The sequence below is a fragment of the Ictalurus furcatus genome, chromosome 15, assembly GCF_023375685.1.
Source record: "Ictalurus furcatus strain D&B chromosome 15, Billie_1.0, whole genome shotgun sequence".
In the NCBI taxonomy this organism is placed as follows: domain Eukaryota; kingdom Metazoa; phylum Chordata; class Actinopteri; order Siluriformes; family Ictaluridae; genus Ictalurus; species Ictalurus furcatus.
Window position 1 is genome coordinate 19,045,744 of NC_071269.1, and position 16,506 is coordinate 19,062,249.

Below are 16,506 nucleotides of genomic sequence, written 5' to 3' on the forward strand. Positions count from 1 at the left end.
CTGACACTTCAATAATCTCAGTTTAGATATTCTTCTCCTGGCCCTCCAGTAATCTGAATACTCCTACACCCCTATTCCCTAACTCATCAGTGAGCTGTTCAGATACACTTCTTCCAGATTCTTCTCTGCTGACTCTTCAGTGGTCAGTGATACACTTCTCCCCGATGTTTCGTGCTTGACTCTTCAATGAGCTGAGAAGAGATACGGTTCTCCTTTGATTCTTCAGTGATAAATTTACCTCTGGTGAGTTGAATTGAGATCAGATTCTGCTCTTGGCACTTCTATGAGCTGAGCTGACATACATTTCACCCCTGACTCATCGGTGAGCTGGGCAGCATTTCACATGCTTCTGAATTAATGCTTCTAAATTCCTCCAGAAACATTCCTGAGCTCATGTTATTGTCTGTGTATGAGTTTCACATGTTCTCCTGGTGTTTTCTTGGGTTTTCTCCAAATTCTCCACTTTCCTCCCATTGTGAATGGTGCTCTGTAATGGACAGAGCATGCAGGCTGAATTCTTCTGTCCAGTGTTCCTGGAACGGGCTCCAGGTCCACCACTACCCTGACAAAGGATAAAGCAGTTACTGAAGACTAATATTATACACAGCTAGTATAGGGTTATTATTTAGTTAGCAAAGTTGTAAGCGTGATTGACTGGTCAAAAAAAAACAAAAAACAAGTATGCATAATGTTAACTGTAATTACATGGAAGTGTTGTTAATATGATACACAGTGTTTCAAATATGCATCTGTACGAGTGGAACATTCAGGAATGTAATGTAAATCTGTGCTGCAAAATTCTTTTAGTTTGGAAAGTATCTCTGGCTACCAAAGATTTGAGAACAAATGATGTAGAATTTGGTGGGGAGGGGAGTATACTTACTGAAAGATTTAGTAATGTTATTCACAGAGGAGTGCACTAATTGATTCAGTATAAAGTAATAGTTAATAGTTGATTTTGTCTACAGCACCCTACCCTATACATTTTAATTGGGATACATTGAGCAAATGATGCATATGAAGCAATGAAGGGTGTGGGTTGTAACCAGTATATATATATATATATATATATATATATATATATATATATATATATATATATATATATATATATATATATATATTCAGATAGAGCATATTAGTGTAGTGGTATAATAACTGAATAACTGCCAAGTGTAAAATATAGTTTTATATTAAAATGTTTTATATTTCTTACAATATTGGGTTTCATACAAAATGTTGGGTGAACAGTTCATCTTACAATCTTACAGTGAGGATTCTCAGACGAGAGAGAGAGAGAGAGAGAGAGAGAGAGAGAGTGAGAGTGTGTGTGTGTGTGTGATGGTTTGGCAGAATGCTGGAATAATGGCCGAATAAGAATGAAGGGGCATGACATCAAACCCTTCACTACTGAGTGCACACACTGAATGCACAAAATTCCACACTCTCCCTGACACACAAGGAAACATACTCTTATATTCGACTGTAGGCTCGCACAGGGGCCTCTCTGCATCTTCGATAGGAGCCACAGGCTGTTTGCTTCTTCTCACCTGTATTGATATGATGCATGTGTGTGTATCTGTAACAGACTCTAACTCCTGCATAGTTTGCCGTTTGGCCATTATTCAAACCTTATTTACTGTTTAGAGACACCAAAGTGCCCTTGCAGTGGTAAATGTGAGCGCGTTTGTTGTGTGTATGAAAGGTAACGTTTGAATAATGGCCTGAACTCCACTTCACAAGCTCCACTTGTTGGCACACACATACACACATGCACACAGCCTCTCATACAAACGACCACTGGTAATGAGAGGCAAGTTTCATGTGAAAGTTTTGTGCCCGGTGCAACATCGAGGCAATTGACCTTGAAATGAACAGCAGCATTGGGGGACAGCACAGTATGAGTACATTTAAGAGCCATGCCCAGGTGCCAGGGGCCAGGCTGCTGCCTAATGACAGATACACCGAGCCATCCATCACCGTGGCACAGCCAGGGCAAGTGCCGGGGCAGGGCCTTAATCACCTCTCACACATGCACATACACATTCGCGCACTCTCTCTCTCGCTCTGTCTCTCTCTCTCTCTCTCTCTCTCACACACACACACACACACTTGGGTTGTCAGAATGAATATCACTGTTTAAATTTTCATAATATTTATGTGGTTAAATCCACGTTCAGATGTTTCAAATTCAAAAGATGAAAGTCTACTCTCCTTGTCTCCTTGTCTCCTACTCTCCTTGTTCTGAATAAATATGTCTTTAACAGCATATTTTATTTTTTTGTATACTTGTTTATTATGTATAAAATTTCTTGTTAAATATGAAACAAAACAAAGCATGTGTCCTAAAAGTAATATTACAGCTTATTGAATATACTGATTTACATATAAAGAATTAAGTCTGGCCCCATAAAGGATTCTTTAAACACCTTTGACAGGCAGGAAGAACCCTTTTTTTCTAAGAGTGTGGTAACGGTTTCCAACAGGCATCGTGCTAAGTGTCAAGCTTTTTTTCTGGTGCCTGAATCTCAGGTGTTCTATTGGGGATATAATGCATAACATACTATAGGTACTATAGCACCATGATGTTATACCCAATGGAGTGAGCACTTTAATGAAAAAGACATTTGAGATTTGAACTGTATCATGGAAGAAACTTACAGGGGACTTCCTAAGATAGTTTAGGATATGAAAAAATCTAAACAAATATTAGAAAATAGTTCTGTAATTAAATAGAAATGAATTGAAGATATCAAGAAGATAATTTTTTGAGAAATTAAAGTATTGCCTCCCCAGGATTTCGTTTGCGTAAAGCCAGCTTTCCACTATACAATTTTTTTAGCTCGATTTTGCCGTCGCAAGCAAACATCAAGCATCGCACGTCAAAGAATTATTTGGTCATGAGTTGAGATCTGTGGTTTTAGAACGTATAATGTGACATGCTCACCCATGGACAATTTCTGGCAGTGTCTAAAAGCCACCAATAGAAGGACAGAATAGGATTACGTGAAACTCATAGGACAGCTACAGATACGGTAGTGGAATTAGCAAAATATACATGAAACATGCTAATAGACAGAAAAAATATCCATATTACCTCAGGAATGTTTGACTATGCAAGCCTGTTGTGCACTGACTGATGGTATAAGAAGAATGTTGTCATTTTACTACATTACATATTTACCTGCTGCTCCAGGGGTGCTCTATCATGGCTGACCCTGCGCTCTGACCCCAGCGTCCTAACATGCTGGGATATGCGAAGAAAGAATTTCACTGTGCTGTAATGTATATGTGACCAATAAAGACTCATTATCATTATCATTATCATTTTCTTTAACTGCAGGTCTAACGTTAGAGGATTTTCATAGTATAAACCAGTAGTCACCAACTCTGTTCCTGGAGATCTACCTTCCTGAAGACTTCTAACTCCAATCATAATCGTACCCACCTGACCATCTAATCAATGCCTTAAGAAGTTCTTGATCAACTAAAACAGGTGTGGTAGATTTTGCTTGGAGATGAAACCTGCAGGTTTCCTGGTAGATCTCCAGCAATAGGGTTGGTGACCACTGGTATAAACTGGCATGAAGAATACATGTTGTCTCACAGTCTGCTGTAGAAATTGGCCAAGATATTATTGCGATAATTTCTTACTGTGCGCAAAGTAACAATCTTAAAAGACTGCTAGAATCCTACAGTCTAAAACAAGCTTTCAGTGGTTTATGAGATAGAAACACTGCTACTGTTTGTTTGCTTATTAATATTCAGATGCATTTAAATACTAAAGTATTTCAGTTCAAATGCAGTTTTTTAGAAAGGATTTTGACAGCCCTAACACATTCACACACATAGGCTAGACATACTACTACCGAAGTCCTATGCATCATTCACTGGATTCACAGGGCATCCTGAAATGAATTAATGGATATTCATTCTTCCTCTTTTTCCACCCACACTTATTCTAAAATTCAGCTACTCATATTTATGAGCACATGCACACATGACCACACACACACACTCACTGTGGTCTTTGTTTATAACATGAATCTTCTGAACGGACCCCTGCCCTCTGCTCTAACCTCATTTGCATGTGACTTATTCCTCCAGCACTCATCCTGACACAAGTCTAAGTTCAGCCCTCTAATATGTGTAAAGAAGCACACGAACATTTGCGAGAACACATAAGGAAGTGTATAACATGGCCTGAAGGAGTGTGTGTGTGTGTGTGTGTGAGGACTGAGGACTCTCAGCGTCTATATTACTCAGACTGCTCTAGGTATGTGCTCCTGATTACGCATAAGGTCTGGCCATGGCATTTTTGGCTTGAGTTTTGAAGCTCATGGCTGGCAGTTAGCAGAGAGAAGCATGGGTTTCTCCATGGTACTGACTCACAGATGTGCGCCTCCTTCTCTCTCTCTCCTCATCTGTGCACTGGTCCGGCTAGATGAACATGTGCGCAAGCTAATGGTGTTCTTATCGTCCCTGTGAGTGCTGAGTACAGCCCGTTAAGCTTGGAGCTTTTGTCATTTGCGACGGGTAGGAGGAGACGTGCTGGGTAAATCCAGCTCTGTTTGGCTGCTCAGGTCAATGAATCGGGGTCAGCGAGATGCAAATGAGCAGGAATTATTATGTATAGTCAAGAAAGAGTCGAACAAATGTCTCTAAAATGGTGCAATCGGCATTATATTCTCACACTACACTATACACAGCAAAATCCCCAGTGTTGAATTAACACCTTCAGTGCTTATATATGTCCAAATGGACACAGATGAACACTGAAAGAGTTCAATCAAAACTCTAGGTGTCAATTCAACAGAGTAATGTCTCAAATCACGATCTTTTTTTAATGGAAATGAAAAAATACACCAGAAAAGAACAGAACAGAAACAATACTGTTTTAAAATCCAGAATATTCAGTCGAAACCTTTTGCTCCTAATTTGCATCTGTTTCGGCAGCGTTCAAACCCGCTTGTGGTTCCACCCCTTCTGCTACATAGGGCAGGCTGTGAAGCGGCTTCGGTCCATCATCTGGGTATTAATACACATAAAAGTAGACAAAACAAAACACCATTTGCAATACAGTTTGATACTCTAGGTTATGTCCTGTGTCCATCAAAACATCTGTTTCAGTGTCATCCAGTGAAAGAATGAAATGTAGTCAAGTCACATCAAGTCAACGTTATTTATAAAGCACATTTAAAACACCACAAGGGCTGCCAAAGCGCTGTACAATAGAATGAATAACTTGACAAATAATTATACTGGGATAATTATTAAATAAAATAATGAAACACAATAAGATAAAAGCTAATAAACACACAAAACTAGAGAATGAGCTAATAATGACAATGCATAATGAGTCTTTATTGGTCACATAAACATTACAGCACAGTGAAACTCTTTTTCCTTCTCATATCCCAGCATGTTAGGAAGTTGGGTTCAGAGTGCAGGGTCAGCCATGATAGAGCGCCCCTGGAGCAGAGAGTGTTGACGGCCTTGCTCAAGGGCACAACAGTGGCAGCTTGGCAGTGCTGGGGCTTGAACCCCCGACCTTCCGATCAGTAACCCAGAGCCTCAACTGTCAAGCCACCACTGCCCCTAATGAAAATATGATTAACCACAAATATACCACAGTGCTGTTCAGGTTTCAAATTCGATTGGTCGGAAGATGTCGATTAATTTCCTAAAACAGCAGCTCTGACAGTAGTTATGGCTTTACCTCAAATCACAGGTTTATATTAATATGCTAATTTATTATAATTTCTATTGTAACAAGAGACTATGAATAGAATGAAGCTATACATAATCTAAGTTTAACAATATATACATTATAAGTGTGTTTTTTTTAATGCAGAAAATTGTCTAATCATTGATGTTTATTGAACATTTATGAAATGAGTCTCATGTGTTAGAGCTTTGTAACAGGCAATATGTTTTTTTAATCTTCAGGACAGAGGAGTTTGTGCTGTCTGGTTTTTCAGTATGTTTTTTTGTCTTATTAACTTTGAGAGAGGAAAAAAAGAGTGGCGATGGAACAACTGTATATAGCTGCTGTAATATAAGTGATTACAGGAACAAAGGAACCATCATGGATTATTTTCTGATAACAACACACCCTCTCATGCTTAATCCTTTACATAATGGAGAAAAGACTCAAAGCAAAAAAAAAAAAAAAAAAACCCCAATATATAAACTCATTCGCTCTGCCTTAGCTATCTTCACTGTGTAAGTTTGTTCTGTCACTGGCTAGAGCGAATCTGAAGCTAGTACAGGATACAAGAATACAACCAAGTCTGCTGGACTTACTTATTGTGTTGAAGTTCAAACGCACGTTTCTTTTTGTTGTTGTTGTTTTAGTAATGCTGCACATTCAATTTCGGAAAAACAGAATCTCTTTCACAACCAAATGTACAGGATCAGTTTAGTATATTGAACATGGCATCCCAAACTGAACTCATACAATACATAGCACTTCCTGAAGTACTGTAAAGTTTTTGAATGGAAAATCACTGTTAATAAATCGGACCAGGACGCCAATGTATATAATCAGAATTTCTCATATTTGCATCCCAAAACATGCAGATAGATGGATCATCTACTCTAAATTCTCCCTCCTTGTGCCCAGTGTTCCCAGGATTGGCTCTGGATCCACAGCAACCCTGGCCAGAATAAAGCAGTTACTTAAGATGAATGAATCAATAAAGCGTCATGGTTTTATACAGTGTAGTGCATATGATTTTATGTTAATGTTTAATTTACAGTACAGTAAAACAGAAGCACCAGAGCAATGAACACCTCACACCCAATACACCTCCCCCTTCCTATTCCAAGAGGCACTTAGCATGAGGTAGTGATTTCTAATGAATGTCCTTAATAATGAGAAATGCCATTTGCGCAATACCTGGGGTCTGCACACGCTGCAACTCTATCCCGATCTCAAACGCCCCCAGTCTGGAAGCAGGCAATGGCCTTCGCCAAGGGAAACACCACCAACCCAACCCAAAGACTGCACTCAACTATTAATCAATGCCTTAATGAGATCTCATTCTCTCTACAAAATAATGCCCAGGAAATAGATTCCCCTTGAGCGTGTTGCTGTATTTTTGGGAGGCAAAACTTTCAGGATAATACACAAAACGCTAAAGGAGAATGGCTTGCAGGAAATTATATTAGCAGCTGATTTATATGAAAATCCACAGTTTGGGTGTGTTTTTTTGTTGTTTTGCTGTGGCACTGGGGAGAGAAGAGGTGAAGTCCTCCTCACATAAAAGTACTCTGTACTCTGTAAGCACAAGTAGCTTCTAGACGGCATAAGCTTTTGGTCCTCTCGGGTTTATAACAGATAACAGATTCATGTGCAGCTCCAAAGATTACTCGTATTCGGATGGGTTGTATTTCTGCAAAAAAATATGCATTGTAAAACAGGGACAAATATGTTCTGTAGGAGATAGGTGTGTATATGAGAGTGTGTGTGTGTGTGTGTGTATTGATAGGGTGAGGAAGGTGAATCAGTATGCAGGTATGCATGAGTGTGTGGGAGGTTATACGCCTGTGCATTTGTGTGTCGGCCTGTTTTTAGAGACTACAATCTGTTCTCGCGTTTGCCTGGGTGACTGAGTAACTTGTGAGTGTTCAGGGATAAATTATAGGTCTTTTGCCTCTTTTTTCATGCATATAAGCGTGTGGTCATGCATTAATATCTGTATCATGTCAGCCTCCATCTGTGTGCATGTGTTTGTACCCACTTGCATACATTCCCAGAGGGCTTTGCCCACTCCTCTCGTGCTAGTTAAGGATCGAGGGGCATTGCCCCAGTGATTAGCACAGCTGGCTACGGCATATGCAGGCAGGACACTGATTCCCAGTGCATACAAGTGCAGAACGGCAGCACCTTTTCTCGACTGCGTACTTTACTGACCGGAGAGCACCTCAGCAATCACCTCAGAGCAAAACCGACTTGTAGCGCACTTCCCCACCATCGACATGAAAGAGAATAGCTCACCAAAGGCTGCTTTAAAAGCCCCTTTTGAAGACAAAAGGCTTTGGATTACCTTTGGATTTGAATTTTAGATCAGATCTTTTTTCTTTAATCCGATGTAGGTGCTCTTCAAACACCCTGACACTTTCACGGCAAATATCAGTCAAAATGTTCAGTCACAGGTCCACCCGGTGAATTAAAGGAATGTTTGATATTAAGAACTGCAAGTTCAGCTTATAACTTGTACTGTTGCCCTTATCTGCCCTGCACTTAGGCTGAGTCCTCCCCACTTTTTGGAAGGTTATGTAAATTAGAGGTTAAAGGCAGCAGAAGTTTAAACTCTAAACCAATAAGGTGTGCTCGCCAAAGCCACGCCCCGAAAACCTAGGTTGGAATGCCTGAATACTAGTGCAAGAGGCGGAGCTTGCTGAATTGACAATCAGCTTGACTGATAGTCAAGTAGAGACACTTCCTTGTGCTGATTGGTTGGATTTTGATGGTCCACCTCATTTTTTAAAATCATCTTATTGCTAACTGCCAGATTGTCAGGAGAATTTCACCAAATACTATAAAAATATTTTGATCGCCGACCCCACCTTTAAAGCTGTCAACATTCTTTGCAATTACTGTCTTCTTTGGCTTTGTTATCAAAATAAACCTGGTTAACGCCTGTTAATTTTTACGTTCGGACTCAGCACCACTCACATTTCACACATTGGTGGTGATAGTAACATTTTATATAAAGACAGCGATTCAGTGACGGTGACATAAACGAAATAGTTTTGAAGGGGAGGAGACAGGCTACCTCATCACTGCTCCAGGTCCAAGTGATTTCCTCCAGTGATTTGCCTTCATGCCTTCATTTCACTGCAGATCAGTCTTATACTCAGAAAATCAAATAAAATTTAATCGAATTTGAAAGCACATTTACATTTGACTTGAATCGGATTAGAAAAAGTTTTATTTCATGTAGTGCTGCAAAATTTCCTTAACTGTTATTAACATTAACTAGCAGTTATTAATTAATCATTGACAAACACACATTGCTTGCCTTTCTAGAGGTTCTTCAATCATAGGACAGTGAACTCACTGCCCCATAGCTCTGTATTATTTTTGCACCTAGTGGTCAAAAATGGGAACTGCAACCAGTGCTAATTGAGGCCCATTGTAGCAGGAATCACATTGCCCCATGGTTAGAGGAGAGGCGGAAGACAGGACAGCTAATGGTGTTGCCGGATCGGGTACTAAAGCGTAAAACCGCTTAAAGGGATTTGCCCGACTGTATGCTGGATGACTGTATGTCGTCTGCCGTCAGCTGCCTATAATGAGTTAGACAGTAGCCTACAGCATAAGTCAAGTGTGAGCCTCCCAACTTAATTTTGCTTGAGATTATTGTTATTAATGTCGGCCTGCCTTGCCAAAATCTATGATCATGAGCCGCTACTGCTTCTTCTTTTTTAGATTTAAATTTTCCAGGTACTCAACGCGGTTTACATAGTATGGGGGTGGGGGGGGTTTGGTGTCTCCTCAACCACCAACAGTGTGCAGCATCCACTTGGATGATGCGACAGCAGCCATAGTGCACCAGAATACCCACCAGCTATTGGTGGAGAAGAGAGAGATTAGGGGGCCATGATAGATACGGGCCAATGGGGGACTTTTAAAGACCACACAGAGTTAGGACCTCAGTTTAACGTCTCATCTGAAAGACCGTGCTATTTTTACAGTATAGTATAGTATATTCATCAGTATCCTGGGGCATTAGGACTCACACAGACCACATGATGAAAACCACCTGCTGGCCTCCCTAATACCACTTCCAGCAGCAACCTTAGTTTTCCCCAGGAGGTTTCCCATCCAGGTACTGACCAAGCTCAACCCTGCTTAGCTTCAGTGGGTAGCCAGATGAGAGCTTCAGGGTGATGTGGCTCTAGATGCAGTGTTTTGTGCTTTTTTTTTGTGGAAAACTACTTGAATTCGTGAAATTGCAGTTGCACAAAATAGTTTTGCACGGTCTTTCGCAGTGATGTTTGTTGGTAAATGAGACCTTTTAGCTGTACTCATGTTCGATGCACATGAATCAAAGAGGGCTTTGACTAAATACACGTCGTCAAATGACGCGTCTCGGCCCAAATCTGCGGAAAACCTGCGGTGATGTCGAAACATTGCGAGCTCCTCTGAATATCGCAGAGTTTGCTTAATTTTGCGCTCATTTCTGCTATCACTAGATCCTGGAGGGACTGCTTAATGAGAGCTGAATTGAAAAGAAAGCCACCATATAACTAAAGGCCCAAATGCACAGCTGAAGCATAACTTCAACGTAACATACATATGCTTATGTGGACTCACCATTTTGTAATTGAAAAAGAATTGGTGTATTTTTGCTTTTTTGTTTTTTGTAAAACGCTCCCACACAGGACTCCATTCATATCTCACTGCTTCTTCTTCTTCTTCTGCTGTTTCATGTAAATTATTGCTGTGTTGTGTGCTCAGTAATTACATTGCACCCTCTTGCATAGAATTTACAATTATGACAAACTATTTAAATTAGCTTAATAGAAGACTGGATGGTGTTAAATTGTATAATGTAGTCGACTGAATTAATTTATTGAATTAATTACATTTGTCGACCTTCAATTAATCATTAACAACCTTTTTTTTTTTGCTATTCAGGTTTCAGCTTTCCTGCTTCAATCAGATTGGAGCAGATTTGAGTCGATGAGATGTGCTTTACGATAGCAGTTCTATCAGAACAGAGTGATAAAAAGGTTGAGGTTATTTAAGTGGATTCTATAATTAGTATGATGAACTGGAAGTTTGTTGTATGTGTAATAAGTAATTGCACGTTGAGGAAGGTGTGGTTGCCATGGATCTGGTGTTTATAGCCGTATCATTGCTTCTCTTTGTTTCTTTCCACAGAGATTATTATTATGTGGATAAATTTACACGATAATGTGTGCAGCATTACAGTATTCACTAATCTGTGTGTGTGTGTGTGTGTGTGTGTGTGTGTGGGCCTATGGGTTAGTATGCGTGTGTGTACAGTAGGGATGGTCCAGTCAGTGGCCTCTTCTTAGATTAATGGTGCAAGCAGAGAGGCAGTCCAGGCTAGCAGCGCCTTGATTTATTCACCACTTAACACTGATGAAGCTTCCAACAGCACACACTGTTATGTTGGCAGCACATTTTTCTTTATCACATGGTTTTGCAAGCCTACATTTGCGTGTGTGTGTGTGTGTGTGTGTGTGTGTGCGCGTGTGTGGGCAATAACTGGGAAAGGCTTTTGTTTTAATCTGTATATAAGGTTGTGTTTTTACCGTTTCAAGGTTGTGTGTCTGTGTGTGTGTTTGTAATGAATAAAATCAGTTTTTTTTTAACACTACTCTTTACACTGCCATATAGCAAAGCTATGATTACGAAAGAGTTATTCACAAGGGCACGATGTGCCTTCAGAATGCATCTCTTAAGCTGCCAATTGAAGAAATTTATCCAGCTAACACTTGCTGCCCGTGCATAGCTGCACTAAGACTGCTTAAATACGAGAACGCAATGGAGTGCATCGCTCCTATGTCAAGGTGAATACGGCGTCATTAGTGGAAGCCAGAGGTGATCTTTACAGCTTGGTGAGGGAAAAAAAAATCAACATACAAATGAAGGTTTCTCAATTTATCAGGCTTGCTTGGCATTGTTGCTGAGTTTGATAGTGTTTTTCTGTGTTTATTTGTGTCTCTGCGGATGTGAGATAACGTCTAGAAGTCTTAACAGCTCTTTACACAATGGTCTGTGCTGCTAAAGCTGACCTATTGCCTTGACCTCTCTTCTGCTCTGACGTTCCCTTAGAATCCAGACATCGTCTTGGTGCACTACTTAAACGTGCCGGCCATAGAGGACTGTGGAAAACCGTGTGGGCCTATCCTGTGCTCCATCAACACAGACAAGAAGGAATGGGCCAAATGGACCAAGGAGGAGCTTGTCGGGCAGCTCAAACCTATGTGTGAGTATTATCTCAGTCCTGTCCTTCACCTTCACCTAAAGCAGGGGTGTCCAATCTTATCCGCAAAGGGCAGGTGTGGGTTCATTCAGGAGCCACACATGATACCACCTGTTGAATCAGTTGAGTTTGGCTTTCAGTAGACTCAGTTGTTGCTTCTGCTTAGTTGGAATGAAAACCTGCACCCACACCGGCCCTTTCCGGATAAGATTGGACATGACTTAAAGAGAGCATTCAGGTTTACAAAAACACAGAGGAGAAATGTTACTGGTGCAGTTTGTCCTTTTAAAATGTGTTAGTAAGCCTATTATGTGTACATTTCAGACAAACTGCAGTATATTTGCGCTGTATTTGCCATTCAGTTGATCTTTATAGTCTGATGTCAGGCTTCTGTTTACATATATTCCAGCCCAGACATAAACTCCGCCTCCAATTGAAAAAGAGCTGCTGAGAACAACCCATTTTCTTTATGTCATTATAATTCATTCATTCATGAATGTTTAGTAGGCTCTTTATCCTGATTTTATCAGGGTCACAGTAGGTATTGGGAATTCTAGGCAGGAATACACACCGGATGGGACACCAGTCCATCACAGCACACCACACACACACATACACACACAGAGGGGCTATTTAGAATAGCCGGTCTCCCTACCTGCATGATTTTGGAAGTGAAAACCAGAGATCCCAGAGGACATGAGCACGGTAAGAATACGGAAAATTCCACACAGACAGTAAACTGAGCTCAGGAGACCCTTCAGTATTATATTGATTGTATAAGATAAAGGCATCTGTCATATCAAAGGTCTTTCTGCCTTTTCACTCCTTCCCTGGTGCTTCTTTTCAGAATATTCATTCAAAACGAAGTTATGTGATGGCTCTTACAAAGGATGTAGAGTATGAAGGGTTAAAAGGTCATTCATAAAAAAAATTCATTTCAATTGCAGTTTGCCTCGCAGGCAGCAGAGGGCTCTAAAATTTATAAGCCAATCATTTAAGTTCGTTAGTCTCCTGTTTTTACTTGATCCCATTCCTATGAGACCCATTGCATCTATTAGACTTGGTCCCATTCCTTGTAGGTTTTACTTCTGCATGCCTTTGTGTTAAATATTCTTGCGTACATCACATCCTAAGGGTATGGTGCCCCTGTAATGTTTGATGAGGAGCTGATGGTTCGGTTCCAACCCAGAGAACACTCAGCTTTAAAGACGTACAATTACAAAGCTTTTAGAAAATAAAAGATGTTTTCTAGACCTAGCGCCGAGTGCATGCTCTAAGACATGCCACCGTTTCTGAGTCTAGGTGCGCCGCTCGTCTGGGCCTCCTCTCTTGTATGGCTAACTCAGTGAGCATGCACTGGCTTCCCGGCATTCAGTGGAGGAGGGCAGCAGTGTTATTGATTGATGCGAGTGTGTAGGAGGAAGAGTGTCTGACTCACCAGAAATCCTTCACACATATGTTTCCCGCTGGAGTCTCCTTATAGAGAATGCACAGGATGTTCGCTGGTACATGTGGGTGTTTGTAAAAAAAAAAAAAAAAAAGAAAGAAAAGTGGTCTAGGTCATAGAGTGGATCTGGGGACACATCTTTAATTAGGGAAGAGCAGGAACAGCAGCCGTATGATGGTGTTTGCCTGGCATCTTGTAAGGTCACGTCTCTGTGCCTGACGAGCTGCACGGATCGTTTGAACTAGGTAATGTTCAATGTAATGAATATATGAATCCACCTCTTTGCTGTCAGCACTTTTGGAGGCAGCTGTGTGAATGCAGACAGCATTCTAATCGCATGCGCGTGTTGCCATCACCTTCTGTGGCAATCAATTAAATGCCCTCCCCTTGACATTAGGACACAATAAACAAAGTTGTTTATTACACCTGCTGTCTGATCTGCATTCAACAATTTGCAGCAATGCATTACGTCATTAACTTTCTAAAGAGTGTGTACAGTGGTGGACGGTTGGAACATCTCATATCAGCCATGCTACTCTGCGAGTCCAATGACAGGGCTACTGTCTCTGTCCCTGGTGTCAGATGACCAGAAGAAACACAGCTGAAGAACAACAATACCACCTAGTGGTAACTCTGAGGATGTGCAGCATCCTGTCAAGCCTGGATGATTTCCAGCAGATAAATTTTACACTGTATTTTCCTTGCATAATTCATGTGTACATTATACATCAGGCCTACAATCATAACATGTTCCCCTGAGTGGCCTGTATGTTACACAAACAGCTTCCATTCATAAAGGAGGAATGGAATATCTAAGCATCCCCATAATTCTTTCTTTCTCAGTCCTCAGAGGAAGCCTGCTTATAAGTTTAAATTTACCACTTTATTAATCCCGCAAGGGGCAATTACAGTAGGGCGTAAAAACAACACATAACAAACTTATTTCAGACATAAAACATAACACATAACCAAATTAAAACACATAAACCAATCAGTAGATACATAAAACAGTCACATATCACGTATTACAACATGCTTCAAATTCTGTCACTCATAAAGACCTGTAAATAATATAAAGCACATTAAAGAGTCCTTTAAAAATTTCAGATTACAAAGACGGATGGCCTCTGGCACAAAAGTAAACATATAGCGGTTGGTCAGATACTTAATACTTCTAAGCTGCCTACGTGAAGGCGTTATCTCAAAGTGCATATTCAAGGGGTGCGTGTCATCGCTCATAATACTCCTTATCACTTGGTGCTCATCAAACTCTGTTAAACTCCATAGTGGCACGCCGATGACTTTATTTCTGAACAGGTCCTAACTATATTTTGCAAGCAGTTCTTTAGAGAAAGTGATAACACCAGCATAAAAATGAACAACTCAAAATACTCTCAATAAAGGTGCTATAAAAGGTTTTCAGTATAGATTTCTGTACGCAAAAGGAGTTCAATTTCCTTAGAACATAATTTCTTTGGTGAGCCTTCTTAATAATGGCCTCTGTGTGCTGCTGAAACTTTAAGGTAGTATCAAAAATAGTTCCAAGATATTTGTACTCCTTTACTCTATCAAATGCATTATCATGAATGTACACTGGTTGCACATTGGAAGCATTTTTTCTAAAATCAATCACCATTTTTTGTTTGTTTTAGTAATATTTAGTTGCAATGCCACTCCATTTCACCCTGTAATAAACTCATCAAGTGCCTGGCTATCATCACACTCTGAACCTGATAGCAGGGATAGGAAAACTGCATCATCCGGGTATTTAATAACATGACAATTATCCTGATAACTCCGGCACTCATTTGTATAAATCATGAAAAGAGTCGATGACGGTACACAACCCTGTGGAGATCCAATAGACGTATAAAGTGTGTCCGAAAAAACTTCATTCATCTTGACCCTCTGCTGCCTACCTATTAAAAAATCTAAGATCCATGAAACCAGCCCATGACTGACATTAAATTCATCTACGAGTTTCTTTGCTAAAATAATCGGATCCGGTGTATTCAACGTTGAGGAGAAATCAACAAACAGTCCAGCAAAGTTGCCCCCACTCACCAAGTGTTGATGAAGAGTGTTCAGGAGGAAGAGTTTTGCATCATCCACATCATCTCTTAGCGCAATAAGCAAACTGTAATGGATCTAACTTCTCACCGTGACCGTCATAAGCTGTCACTTAACCTCTCTTTCCAAGGCTTTCATAACTAATGAAGTTAATGCAATAGACCGGTAGTCATTAAAAGAGTGACAAGTCAAGAGAGAAGAGGAATAAGTACTACAATAAAGGTTTTCCATAACTGAGGAACTGAGGACCCTGATCCAATGAAGCTTGAACAATGAGTGAAACACCACACCGAGCTGCTCCGCACAGTGATTAAGGGTTTACCACAAATGCCATCCGGTCCGGGGGCTTTGTTAAAAGGTATAGCTTTCAGCTGTTTAATCACATTAGGGAGGTACAATTTCAGAGAGGCAGGGGGGCTCCATGTTTGTTTAAAACCTTCAAGAACAATGCTTAGATCATGCTTCTCAAAGCGTGTAAAAGAAATAACAAATTCAAATCATTAGCTATGGAATTAACATTGCCTTTCTTATTTAGCACTATCCACTGCTTAGGTGTATTTAGATCTGCCATGTTCTTAATTCCATACCAGACAGCCCTCATATCACCTCGGACAAATTGTCCTTCAGTTTTATTTCTGTAGTTTAGTTTGGCACATCTAATTGCTCTTTTAACCTCTTTATTTATCTTTTTTTTTTTCTTCAATGGTCCCTAATAGGAATACCCTTTTTTCATATTAAGAATAGTTTTAAGCTAAGTTACCCATGGTTTGTTGTTAGGAAACACAGTAAGACTTTTGGTAGGTATAATAGCTTCAACACAAAAGGTGATGTAGTCAGAAACCACAAGAACCTGTTCATTCAAATCATAACTTTCATTCAAAAACAAGTCCCAGTCCCGAGCGGAGGTAGGAGTATCGACTTATAGGCACCTTGGATCGGACCGTGACACTTGTCCAGAGTCCTGCTGGCCCGAGTTGCACATAAAACATACTGATAATGTCCTTTTAAAACGTTGTCCAA

The 16,506-nt window shown here is 40.3% G+C and overlaps 1 protein-coding gene across 1 annotated transcript in view; it reads left to right on the forward strand.

Moving 5' to 3' along the window:
* camta1a (calmodulin binding transcription activator 1a) overlaps window positions 1-16,506 on the forward strand; it is a 442,204-nt gene that overhangs the window by 374,475 nt on the left and 51,223 nt on the right. The window contains exon 7 of the mRNA XM_053644237.1: window positions 11,819-11,972. Coding sequence (XP_053500212.1) covers window positions 11,819-11,972 — 154 coding nt within the window. The remainder of the gene's footprint in view (window positions 1-11,818; window positions 11,973-16,506) is intronic.